Source organism: Crotalus tigris, unplaced genomic scaffold (genome assembly GCF_016545835.1).
Source record: "Crotalus tigris isolate CLP2741 ecotype Arizona unplaced genomic scaffold, ASM1654583v1 scf7180000017975.10810073628:1450386, whole genome shotgun sequence".
Classification (NCBI taxonomy): domain Eukaryota; kingdom Metazoa; phylum Chordata; class Lepidosauria; order Squamata; family Viperidae; genus Crotalus; species Crotalus tigris.
Window position 1 is genome coordinate 494,863 of NW_024096754.1, and position 13,133 is coordinate 507,995.

At 47.1% G+C, this 13,133-nt stretch overlaps 1 protein-coding gene across 6 annotated transcripts in view; it reads left to right on the forward strand.

Moving 5' to 3' along the window:
- Window positions 1-13,133, forward strand: part of NRF1 (nuclear respiratory factor 1) — a 51,679-nt gene that overhangs the window by 24,074 nt on the left and 14,472 nt on the right. For 5 of the 6 annotated variants that reach the window (XM_039345732.1, XM_039345731.1, XM_039345730.1 and 2 more), the window contains 4 exons: window positions 2,457-2,615; window positions 5,089-5,283; window positions 6,951-7,052; window positions 9,363-9,520. In XM_039345732.1, the coding sequence (XP_039201666.1) occupies window positions 2,457-2,615; window positions 5,089-5,283; window positions 6,951-7,052; window positions 9,363-9,520 (614 nt within the window). Of the gene's footprint in view, window positions 1-2,456; window positions 2,616-5,088; window positions 5,284-6,950; window positions 7,053-9,362; window positions 9,521-10,324; window positions 10,966-13,133 lie in introns of those variants that run through there. The other variant, XM_039345729.1, reaches the window with a different exon arrangement.

Sequence of the window (13,133 nt, forward strand, 5' to 3'; positions counted from 1 at the left end):
TGGGTCATGAGACGTCTGCAAAAAAACCACCCAGCTCAGAGAGCACCAAGGACTGCACAGTTCAACCCTGAGCCACCAATATTCTATCCTGTTTTGAGATGTGTAGATTCAGCAGGCTGGCTGGGAAATTCTAGAAGTTGATGTCCAATATACAATATTGTCCAAATCTACAATATATCAAACTCATAAACAGTTGGGCATCACCTTTTGAGGCTTAACAATGTCAAAAAAAAAAAAAGAAGCAGCTCACATCAGGGATTCCCGGGACAACACAGCCAGCTACCAAGCCATGGCTTATTTGCAACTTGCAAGAGCAAGTTCCACCCCCCTCTGGGCCGCCAAGTCGCAAAGATTGGGGACCGCTGGCTTACAGAAGCTTCTGCCAGATGCTTTCTGAAGTTGATATGCCGCAATGTAATTATTGCAATATTAGTTGCGAGACACTAGGAGCTGCTGTAGTGTGATAGTGTGTTTTCATAGCTATTTTATATCTCTTTATGGAACAATTGGGAAAACCTGAAAAAAACAAGCTCTCTTTGATTTCGTATCTATGGGAGAGAGAGACAGACAGACAGGGAAAATGAGAGACAGAGAGAAAAGAGAGAGAGAGAGAGAGAGAGAAAAGAGAGACAGACAGAGAGAGAGAGAGACAGAAAAAGAGAGACAGAGACAGAAAAAGAGAGACAGAGAAAAAGAGATACAAAGAAAGAGACAGATAGAAAAAGAGAGATAGAGAGAGAGAGAAAAAAGACAGAGACAGAAAGAAAGACAAAGAGAGAGAAAAAAAAGACAGAAAAAGAGAGAGAGACAAACAAAGAGAGACAGACAGAGAAAGAGACAGAGAGAAAAAGAGAGACAAAGAGACAGCGAGAGACAGAGAGATAGGGGGAAGAGGAAATGGAGCCGATTCACATATTCCACATATTTTTTCAGAAAGCCTTGGGGAAGTAAAGGCCTCCCTTTCCTTCCTACCAAGAGAAAAAGGAGGAGGAAGAGGAAGGTGATGCAACTCGCAAAGGCCAGAATTAGCGATCTGCAGACAAATACACCCTAAGCACTGCAGCATTTCGCCATGGGTTTAAAAAAAAAAAGAAGAAGAACCATCTGCATTTTATACGCCATCTCTTAGTTGACACAGGACACCTGTAGGCTCCATTCTTCCTTCAAGAATTTCCAGTGCAATTCACAAAAAAATGTCAATAGCTATGCAATGGGAAATAGGGATGGATCGGAGAGCTGCGTAAACAGCTGGAGGAACATACCTTGAGTGAGGACTGTGGATTGATCTGGTGGATGATCACTTGTTTGTTTTGGGTTTGCTATTCTCCAGAGTCTTCTCCAACCCTAAACTTCAAAAGCATCAATACTCTTCCTACCTTGTCCCAAAGGGTGCTGGGATATTGCCCCCCCCCCGCCCCATCCTCAAATGCAGTAGGAAGTGTACACTTAGTTCCGCGTTAATATTTTTCCAGTATATCTGAAAACCTTGCATTGATATACACTGTAATGGGCCAAGATGCAATATCCTTGCATCTTGATATCGTCTGTACATTAAATGTACATTTATTGTATATTCATATTTACATTTTAATATACAGTATTATATCTTATTTATATACAATATTATATCCTATTTAAATTGTATATGAATATACAATATAAATAGGATATAATACCATCTTAAAATGTAAATAGAATAGAATAAAACTAGAACAGAACAGAATAGAATAGAATAGAAAATATGGGATGGGATGGAATGGAATGGAATAGAATAGGAATAGGAATAGAAAATATGGAATGGAATAGAATAGAATAGAAAATATGGAATGGAATGGAATAGAATAGAATAGAATAGAATAGAATAGAATAGAATAGAATAGAATAGAATAGAAAATATGGAATAGGATAGGATAGAATAGAATAGAATAGAAAATATGGAATAGAATAGAATAGAAAATATGGAATGGAATGGAATAGAATAGAATAGAATAAAACTAGAACAGAACAGAATAGAATAGAATTTTTTATTGGCCAAGTGTGAATTTGTCCCAGATGCATAAGCTCTCAGTGTACATACAAACAATAAAGTGGTGGGTCATATATCATGGATTATAGTTACAATCATTAATCACAATATACATCAAGTGATAAATCATAGATACCAACAGGAGGAGGTAAATGAGAGACGATGAGAATTTATTTATTTATTTTAACATGGGTAGCCTCCCAGAGTCACCTTGTAGTTGCGATGGGCAGCAAATAAATTTGATAAATAAATGCAAATAAATGCGATCTTTGGAGCGTGAGATGAGTAGCGTATACATTTCACGAATACAATCTTGATATTCCTGCCTCGCTATGATCTGTAACAGGCCAAGCTGCCGGCGCAGACCTTTGCTTCCCAGATCTTTAATTATTTAATTTTCTTCCTCCCCCCCCCCCCCTTAATGCCACAGGCCCAGCTGAGGGCGTTCATTCCTGAAATGCTGAAATACTCAACGGGTCGCGGGAAGCCGGGCTGGGGTAAGGAGAGCTGCAAACCCATTTGGTGGCCCGAAGACATTCCGTGGGCTAATGTCCGCAGTGATGTCAGGACCGAGGAACAGAAGCAGAGGGTACGTCTTGAACGGCTTCTTCTTTCTATTAGCAACGGGCTTTTCTTAGGCTTGGCACACGGGGAGGTGTACCAATTCGGGGGCTCGGTTGAATGGCGCAGTCCAGGTAAGAACAAAAATCACTCAGAAGACATGATGAAAACTCCGTTTTACCCCACGTGTGGAGAGACACCCCCCACACACACACATACACCGTTGTTTCAACTGGGTAACAGTGAGCATCCTAGACCCAATCAAAGTCCCCAAAATACTCCAGGATGTCTGCAAGCCTGGCACTTAAATCAGCCATCAACAGGCACATAGAGATAAGCAACGTTTACACACCATTAAAAAGTGACCATCGAGTCTTCCGATTTGTGATCACGGCACTGACAGACGTGCGGAGCAGTTGCTCCCTCTGCCGTCCAGTTTTCTCCCACCATGTGACCCTGAAAAGGGTTGAAAGTCGTCCTGGAGGGGTGATGAGTGTGAAGGGGACCTCCGACTGATCGCGGAGGGGTGGCAGCCCTTCCGTTTGATCCGGAGTAGCTCTTCTGGCTGACGGGGAAAAGATCGGCTACTAACGTGGCCCATCATTAATGCCGTTTCCAGCTGAGGCCAAGCTTACAACTAAGCACTTGAAAGCACCGCGGAGAAACTGGGTGAGATCCTACCTTCTTTCTATCCCAAGTATTTTTTCCTGCAAAAGCTTTTTGAAATTGCTTCCTCCCGTGAGGAGAGAGGGAAGGGAACGTTTTTTCCCCCACCCTCTAAGATAGCGGCGTTTGCCTATATAGGGGAAATAAAGCCCTGAAAAATATAATTGGACTTACATGTTTCTTAGATTTAACAACCCGAAAAGTTCCTACTTTCAAAAGTGACCATCGAAAAGCTAAAAGGCCAAAAGGTTTCCTTGCTAGCAATGAACACCCAGATAAACAGTTCTCAACACTAAGATTAATGCTAGACCAACAATCGGTCAATAAACAATGCCCCAATCAAGGCATTACCAACTCTGACAAACCATCAAACAGGAAACATCAGCCTAATCACGGAATCAGCAAGAACACCCCAACCAACACTGACAGGGTAGGCTATTTGTATATAAACAGGGTGCAAACCCCCCATTCCCTTCTGGCACCGATGACGTTACCGAGTTGGGTCATGAAACGTCTACAAGCCAATAACCAAACTCAAAAAAAGTTCTGGTCTGCTAGAACTTGCATCGCATCCTGAAGAATCACCAGATTCCCACCACCTTGTCCCTTAAGCACAACTCCAGATGGGCTCTTTCAAACCACGGATACTAACAGACTAATTAGAGTTGGAAGGGACCTTGAGGTCTTCTAGTCCAACCAGACGGGAAACCCTTTTACCATTCCAGACAAACGATTGTTCAACCTTTTCTTGAAAACCTCCAGTGTTGGAGCACCCACAGCTTCTGGTGGCAAGCTGTTCCACTGGTTCATTGTCCTCACTGTCAAGAAGCTTCTCCTTAATCCCAGGTTGCTTCTCGCCTTGATGAGTTTCCACCCATTGCTTCTTGTCTTGCCCTCTGGTACTTCTTTTTGACAGCTTCTTAGATACTGGAAGGTGCGAGAAATGAGAATAATATCCTATTTTTGCTCCAGTAAATCTGGAATCTTAGGGCTGGAAGGGACCTGGGGGGGGTCTTCTGGTTGAGCCCCTTCCCCAAGGCATGAGATCTTAACACCATCCAGGACAAGAGGTTGTCGAATTTTTTCTCGAAACCCTCCAGTGATGGAGCATCACACATGTTCCATTGATTGATTATTCTCACCGTCAAGAAATACCTACCCATCCACCCTGGGTAAAATTGGGTGGTCTAAATCAGTGGTTCTTAACCCGGGCGATATTGCCCCCCTGGGGGCGATTTCATTTTTCAGGGGGGCGATGGAACGAAAACAGGGCGATATGGGGGCGATGGAGCGAGAAGTTTTGGGAACACTTTTGAGACTTTTTCGTCCAGTGAGTCGCTGTTATATCTGTCGTACAAAAACATCAAATCGAATTGAATTGTGTTTTCCAATGTTCCTCCAGCTAGCTTCAGGACAGAACGCCGTACACATGTGAAGACGCATCGCTTATCTTCATGCGCGTTGCGCAGCAGCCTCTACCATACAGAGGCGCGTCCTTGGCCAGAATATGGGAGATATGGGGGAAAGACTGGAAATAAATAATTTGCATCGATAGGTCCTGATGACAGTTTTAAAGGAAACAAAAAAAGTGTTTGCATAAATGGAAGAATTATTTCCTATGCTGTGATTGAGGGGTTAGGTTGGAGGAGGGGGGCAATGACAACCTCCTCATTGGCTCAAGGAGGCGATTCGTTCAAAAAGATTAAGAACCACGGGTCTAAATGTTCTCTGGGTGACGTGACCCCAAGCGGGCGGTGCCGCTGGTGGGCTGGACCGAGCGGTGACCTGCCTCTTTAGTCTCCCCCTGATCTTTTCTCCTTCTCGTCTGGCCTCAGGTGTCGTGGACCCAGGCGCTGCGGACAATCGTGAAAAACTGCTACAAGCAGCACGGGCGCGAGGACCTGCTTTACGCTTTCGAGGATCAGCAGACCCAGTCGGTGACCGCCACCCACAGCATAGCCCACCTGGTCCCCTCCCAAACCATGGTCCAGACCTTCAGCAATCCGGACGGCACCGTGTCGCTCATCCAGGTGGGGCTGGCCGCGATTCCTCTCGTGGCCCCATCCTTGGCCTGGCGTTGGGATCGTCCTGGGGGGGGGGGTTAGGTCCTCCGTGCTGAGCGAAAGTAGGTTTGGGGGTCCCACGCGTTGTTACCCCTGAGGCTTCAGCAGTTAGATCTGGGGGGAATAATCTCTTGAAGGACCAGAAGGGTCTTTCCCCTTCAAAGCTGCGTAGGCATACTGGGGATTTTTTTAAAAAAAGCATTTTTATAGGGTTCTATCATGATGGAGTAAAAAAGTAGGTGATGCCTTCTTCGCGGAAGGAGGAGAGGTTGGGCGTCCTGCAATTTCCTTCCTTCCCTCCCTCGTCTCTTTCCTGTCCCTCCCTCCGTCCTTCCCCTCCCTTCTTTGCTCTTTCCTTCCCTCCCTCCCTTTCTTTCTTCCTCCTCCTTCCTTCCATTCTTTCTCTTTTTTCCTTCCCTTCCTCCCTTCCTTTCTACCCTCATCTCCTTTTCCTTTGTCCCTTCTCTCTTTTTTCCTTCCTTCCTTCTTCCTTCCTCCCTCCATTCTTCCTTCTCTCTTTTCCCTTCCACCCTTTTTTCCTTCCTTCCCTCATCATTTTTCCCATCCTCTCTTACTCCTCTCATCATTTTTGTTCCTTCCTTCTTTCCTTTCTTCCTTCCTTCCTTCCATTCTTCCGTCTCTCTTTTCCCTCCCACCCTTCTTTCCTTCCTTCCCTCATCCCTTTTCCCATCCTCTCTTCCTCCTCTCATCATTTTTGATCCTTCCTTCCTTCCTTTTCTTTCTTCCGCTTCCTTCCATTCTTTCTCTTTTTTCCTTCCCTTCCTCCCTTCCTTTCTACCCTCATCTCCTTTTCTTTGTCCTCTCATTTTTCCTTCCTTGCTTCTTCCCTCCTCCCTCCCTCCATTCTTCCTTCTCTCTTTTCCCTCCCACCCTTCTTTCTTTCCTTCCCTTATCCCTTTTCCCTTCCTCTCTTCCTCCTCTCATCATTTTTCCTTCCTTCCTTCCTTCCTTCCTTCCTTCCTTCCTTCCTTCCTTCCTTCCTTCCTTCCTTCCATCCCACCCATTCCTCCTTGCCCTCAGCAGCAACTAAACAGCAACTTAAGCGTTGGCTTTATCTGTCTTTTTGCTCAACAGCATGTGACATGAATCAGAGTCCATTCCTCTCTCTCTCCTCCCAATGTTTCTTTAAATTATATATAAATTATATTGACTTCAAACCATCTCCCGCTCTAGAGCAGAGCAGAGCAGGCCAAAGGCCCAGCTGAGTGTTCACTTTGAGAGCAGGCAACTAAATTTTAATTTCTGGTGGGGGCCGTTGTGCCCACAGTAAAAAAAAAAAAAAAAAAACGACAATAAAGGTTCTCTACCCCTCCATATTACAAGGATGGTTCGTAATTTGGATCGCTGATGGCTGCCAGATGCCCAGAGGCGCACGGCATCCTGTGCCCGGGTTCATCCCGGGGTGTGGGGTGTCTGTTGTCGGAGGGTGCCAGGGGGGCACATGAGCTCCTTGGCGCAGTGTCGTCACACTTGCCCACCGATATGGGGAAGTGGACCTCGCCCCTGGCTTTGTGACGACGGGATCCTAGGCTGAAAGGGGAGACACGAAGGGCCACAGGGCCTGCTGGGACCTTGGGAGGGGACCATGGTGACTTTTGGGCATGTCATTGCAGGTTGGCACCGGGGCCACAGTGGCCACCTTGGCAGACGCCTCCGAATTGCCCACCACTGTCACAGTCGCCCAGGTGAACTACTCTGCAGTCACTGATGGAGAGGTAAGGAGTTCCCCCAGAAGCACCCCTGATTTCTGCTCTCTGGCCCTTTAAAAGGGGTGGAAACACACACACACACACACACACACACACACACACACACACACACACACACACGACTTTCCTTGGCAATTTTCCATTCTTTCTAACGAGGCTCTTAAAATGAGGTTCGGTTGAAGAGCTGGCAGGTTTTTGCCCCAATTTCTCTTTAGACGTGCCAACAATAAAGTTGGAAGGGACCTTGGAGGTCATCTAGTCCAACCCCCAGCTCAGGCAGGCAACCCTACACCATTTCAGACAAGAGGCTGTCCAGTCTCTTCTTAAAAACTTCCAGTGTTGGAGCATTCACCGCTTCTGGAGGCAGGTTGTTCCACTTGGTTCATTGTTCTCACAGCCAGGAAATTTCTCCTTAGTTCTAGGTTGCTTCTCTCCTGGATGAGTTTCCATCCGTTGCTTCTTGTCCTGCCTTTAGGCGCTTTGGAGAACAGCTTGACTCCCTCTTCTTTGGGGCAGCCCCTGAGATATTGGAGGACTGCTATCATGTCCCCCCTCGTCCTTCTCTTCATTAAACTAGACATACCCAATTCCAGTATATGTTTTAGCCTCCAGTCCCCTGATCATCTTTGTTGCTCTTCTGTGTACTCCTTCTAGAGTCTCAAGTTCTGGTGGCAAGCTGTTCTACTGGTTAATTGTCCTCCCTGTCAGGAAATTTCTCCTCAGTTCCAGGTTGCTTCTCTCCTTGATTAGTTCCCACCCGTTGCTTCTTGTCCTGCCTTCAGGCGCTTTGGAGAGTAGCTTGACTGCCTCTTCTTTGGGGCTGCCCCTGAGATATTGGAATACTGCTATCCTGTCCCCCCTTGTCCTTCTCTTCGTTAAACTAGACATACCCAATTCTAGCAACCGTTCCTTATATGTTTTAGCCTCCAGTCCCCTAATCCTCTTTGTTGCTCTTCTCTGTACTCTTTCTAGAGTCTCAACATCTTTTTTACATCGTGGTGACCAAAACTGGATGCAGTATTCCAAGTGTGGCCTTACCAAGGCATTGAAGAGTGGTATTAATACTTCACGTGATCTTGATTCTATCCCTCTGTTAATGCAGCCTAGCACTGTGTTGGCCTTTTTGGCAGCTGCAGCACACTGCTGGCTCATATTTAGGTGATTGTCTACTAGGACTCCGAGGTCCCTCTCACAGTTACTACTATTGAGCATGGTGCCACCTATGCTGTACTTGTGCATTTGGTTTTTCTTGCCTAAATGTAGAACCTTGCTTTTTCCACCGTTGAATTTCATTTTGTTAGATCAGTCTGTAAACTGGGGAAGGGGAGAGACATCACCCCTCCTTACTCCCCCTTTCAACGGAGCTAATTGGACTCCAGGCCTTTGTGTCAACCTCACTTCCCCCCCCCACAACGGTGTAGGATTCTCAGCGCAATAGAAACAGCTTTGTTTGCCCTAGAAACCGAATTTCCATCTGAAAAAAAATAGCTAAAAATGGAGGGTATTTTTGTGTAAATTCGCTCTGGAAGACAAGCCTCCATTGTCTGAACAAAGCTGGGCATTTTCCGTCTTGATTAGGGGGTGTTTTTTTGCAAGTGCATTTAGTCCTCGACTTTACGACCATCAAGGAGCCTGCCTATCGTGGTCACCCACGTGACCATCCACTTTCAGGAGTTTTTAGGCAGCGGTCGGTTAAGTGAACGCAGCGATAGTAAAGCAGCTGTCTTGGTCATTAAATGAACACCACAGTCGTTGAACAGACCGGTCGTTTGCTGTGGGCTGCCTTTGTCAAACAGGGGAAGTACGGGTAGTCCTCCACTTACGACCGCAGTAGAGCCCAAAATTTCCGTGGCGAAGCGAGGCAGTTGTTAAAGGGAGCCTTGCCCCCAATTTTACGACCTTCCCTGCCACGGTTGTTAAGCGAGTCGCTGCATCTGTTAAGTTAGTCACCCGGTCGTTAAGCGAATCGGGCTTCCCCGTGGACTTTGCTTGCCAGAAGCTCGCCAAAGGGGATCACGTGATCCCGGGACATTGCGACCGTCGTAAGTGCGAGTCGGTTGCCAAGATGCTGAATTTTGATCCCGGGACACCCTGGGGGTGCTGCCAGCGGTCGTTAAGTGGGAAAATCGGTCCTAAGTCACTCTCTCCGGTGCCGTTGTGACTTTGAACGGGCACTAAACAAACTGTCGTACGTCCGAGGACTGTTACCCTTTGGGGGGATCCGCCGTCCCTTTTGGGCCTTTGCTAAGCGGCCGGACGTAGATGTGAGGCCGCCGGTCCTGCAACGGGTCTATCTGTCCTTCTCCCTCCCGCCAGGTGGAGCAGAACTGGGCCACGCTGCAGGGGGGCGAGATGACCATCCAGACCACCCAGGCCTCCGAAGCCACGCAGGCAGTGGCCTCCCTGGCCGAAGCCGCCGTCGCCGCGTCGCAGGAGATTCCGCAAGGCGCGACGGTCACGATGGCGCTCAACAGGTAGGGAGGGGAGGGGAGGGGGAGCAGGGGGGCAAGGGGGCCGGACTGAGGGGTCCTGGGTACCAATTTGAACCCTTTACCAGATCTCTCAAACCCCTCTGGGTGGGTGGGTGGTTTCTCTTTCTTTCCTCCCTTTCTCTCTCTCTCTCTCCTTCCTTATCTCTTTCTCTTTCTTTCTTTCTGTCTTTCTGTCTGTCTGTCTGTCTCTCTCCTTTCTTCCTTTCCTTACTCCCTCCTTCCTTATCTCTTTTTTCTTTCTTTTTCTTTCTTTCTTTCTCTTTTCCTCCTTTCCTTCCTTCCTCTTTCCTTCCCTCTTTCTTTCTTTCTGTCTATCAGTCTCCTTTCTTCCTTTCCTTCCTTATCCCTTTCTTTCTTTCTTTCTCTCCTTTCCTTCCTCCCTCCTTATCCCTTCCTTCCTTCCTTTCTCTCTCTCTTTTCCTCCTTTTCTTCCTCCCTCTCTCTTTCCTTACCTCTTTCTCTCTCTCCTTTCCTTCCTCCCTCCTTCCGTACATTTCTTTCTTTCTTTTTTTCTTTCTTTCTTTTTTTCTTTCTTTCTCTCTCTCACTCTCTCACTCTCTCTTTGCTCCCTTCCTTCCTTTTTTCTCTTCCTCTCTTTCTTCCCTTCCCTTCCCTCTTCTCTCTTCTTCCTTCCTAACACTTTCTTTTTTCTTTCTTGCTCTCTCTCTTTCATCCCTCCCTCCCTCTCTCTCTTTTCTGTTCCTCCCTTCCTCTCTCTCTCCTTTCCCTTCCTTCCTTCCCTCCCTCCCTCCCTGCTTTTTTCTCCATCCATCTCACTATCCACAGCTTTGGCTTTTCCGGCAGCTGTTCTATGCGGTGGCTGGGATTTATGTGTGTGTGTGGGGGGGGGGGTGCTGCACAAGTGCCAACGTGCTGGATGGCTGTGGGGTGCCCCCCCCCTCTTGTGCACAGCCTTTGCAAGCTTGCTGGCTTCCACTCTTGTTAGCTCCAAAGAGCTGGCCTCGGCCACCCTTCCCTTCCGTCTCGGTGCGGGAAGCAGAGAGATCACTTTCCAGGCCGGCTTCTTTGGAAGCGGGAGAATAATGGCATCCCTGGAGGGTTCTGTTAACAAGCCTATGAGCACCTGAGCTGGCTTGAGTGCCTGTTGGGGGTGGGGTGCAGAGAGAATGCCGCTACCTGCAAAAGGGGGGAGGGCACTGCACAAGCCCAGAAGGATCAGATGGGGGGGGAGGAAAAACCGAGCGGGTTTGTCTTGTCGCTGGAGAAGAGAAAGCCTTGTAAGGCAATTGCGTTCCTTCCAGCCTCAGTCGGTTCATTCAGATGTGCCCTTTTTCATCTAACAAAGGAGAATCTTTGTAGCTCAGGGTTGAAATGGAGGGTCCCTGGTGCTCTCTGAGCTGGGTGGCTTTCTTGCAGACGTTTCAAGACCCAACTAGGGAACAGCATCAGTGCTAGAAGGGAATGGAAAGGAGAAGAAGGAAGGAAGGAAGGAAGGAAGGAAGGAAGGAAGGAAGGAAGGAAGGAAGGAAGGAAGGAAGGAAGGAGGGGTCCTTGATGCTCTCTGAGCTGGGTGATTTTCTTGCAGATATTTCATGACCCAACGAGGGGACATCATCAGTGCTAGAAGGGAATGGGAAGGAGAAGGGAAGGAAGGAGAGAAGAAAGGAAGGAATGAGAGAAGAACTGTGGGGTCCCTGGTGCTCTCAGAGCTGGGTGGTTTTCTTGCAGACGTTTCAAGACCCAACTAGGGAACAGCATCAGTGCTAAAAGGGAGTGGAAAGGAGAAGAAGGAAGGAAGGAAGGAAGGAAGGAAGGAAGGAAGGAAGGAAGGAAGGAAGGAAGGAAGGAAGGAAGGAAGGAAGGAGAAGGAGGATTGTGGGGTCCCTGGTGCTCTCAAAGCTGGGTGGTTTTCTTGCAGACGTTTCAAGACCCAACTAGGGAACAGCATCAGTGCTAAAAGGGAGTGGAAAGGAGAAGAAGGAAGGAAGGAAGGAAGAAAGGAAGGAAGGAAGGAGAAGGAGGATTGTGGGGTCCCTGGTGCTCTCAGAGCTGGGTGGTTTTCTTGCAGACGTTTCAAGACCCAACTAGGGAACAGCATCAGTGCTAGAAGGGAATGGAAAGGAGAAGAAGGAAGGAAGCAAGGAAGGAAGGAAGCAAGGAAGGAAGGAAGCAAGGAAGGAAGGAAGGAGAAGGAGGATTGTGGGGTCCCTGGTGCTCTCAGAGCTGGGTGGTTTTCTTGCAGACATTTCAAGACCCAACTAGGGAACAGCATCAGTGCTAGAAGGGAAGGGGGTTTGGGGAGGAGGAAGAGGAGGAGAGGGGAAGAAGAGTTTAAACTGCTTACAGGTTAGCTTGCCACCCAAAATTTCTGTTGCTAAGTGACTTTTGCCCTATTTTACGACCTTGCCATAGTTGATAAAGTGAATCGCTGCAACACGGTTGTTAAATGAATCTGGTTCCCCCCCCCATTGACTTTTCTTGTCAGAAGGTCACAACAGGGGATCACGTGACACACACACACACACACAGACACCGGGACTCTGCAACCGTCGTAAATATGAGTCTGTTGCTGAGCGCCTGGATTTTGATCCTGTGACTATGGGGATGTCGTACGGTCGTAAGTGTGAAAAACGGTCCTAAAACGGCACTCTTTCCAGTGCCGTTGTATCTTTGGAACGGTCACTAAATGAGTCGTAAGCCGAGGACTGCCTGCGTCTGTTTTTTCACACTTAAATCATTTTGACTTGGCTTTTTGTTCTGTTTTCGTTCAGCCCGTTTTACATCTTGAACGATGCTGGCTAGTTTGCATTCAATTTTGCATTTCATTTGAATTTGTGGCAAGCCTTTTTATTCAAACGGTGTTTTTTGTTTTTTTTTTTTAAAAAAGGTTTTATTGCAAGCCACCCAGACTGCTCTGGCTGTGGGGCGGCTTAGAAATATTATTAAACTTTTTAAAAGATCATCGTTTTTCCAGTTTTGTGTTACGTGATTTTATATATACAGGTAATTGGGACTGGGCTTTCAGTCACTAAGTGATGCCGTTGTTCAGCAAGGTGTCACGTGGCCAGACCCAATTTTGTGACCATTTTTCCTGTGGTCGTTAAATAAGTTGTGTTAAATGAAACACCGTCATTAAGTGAATCCAGCTTCCCTAATTGCCTTTGCTTGACGGAAGCCGGCTGAGAAGGTTGCAAAACGGGACTGCCAGGTGCTGCAACCATCCCAAATGTGGACCAGTTGACGAGGGTCTAAATTATGATTCTATGACCATGGCCCATTGGCCGTAGTTTCAAGGACAGATCGGGAGCCATTATTTTTTAAGCTGTCATCAATGAATCGTCACAAGTGGAGCACTATCATAAACACATTACCTATCTCTTTCTTTCTTCCTTCCTTCCTTTCTGTTTATCTATCCATCCAACCATCCATCCATAGCTATCTAGCTATCATCTTAGCCAGCCTGCCAGCCAGCCAGCCATTTCTATCTGTCTGTCTGTCGTCCATCCATCCATCTGTCTGTCTGTCCGTCTATCTCTCTGTCTGTCTATCTATCTATCTATCTATCTATCTATCTATCTATCTATCTATCTATCTATCTATCTATCTATCTATCATGTAGCCATCCATCTAGCCA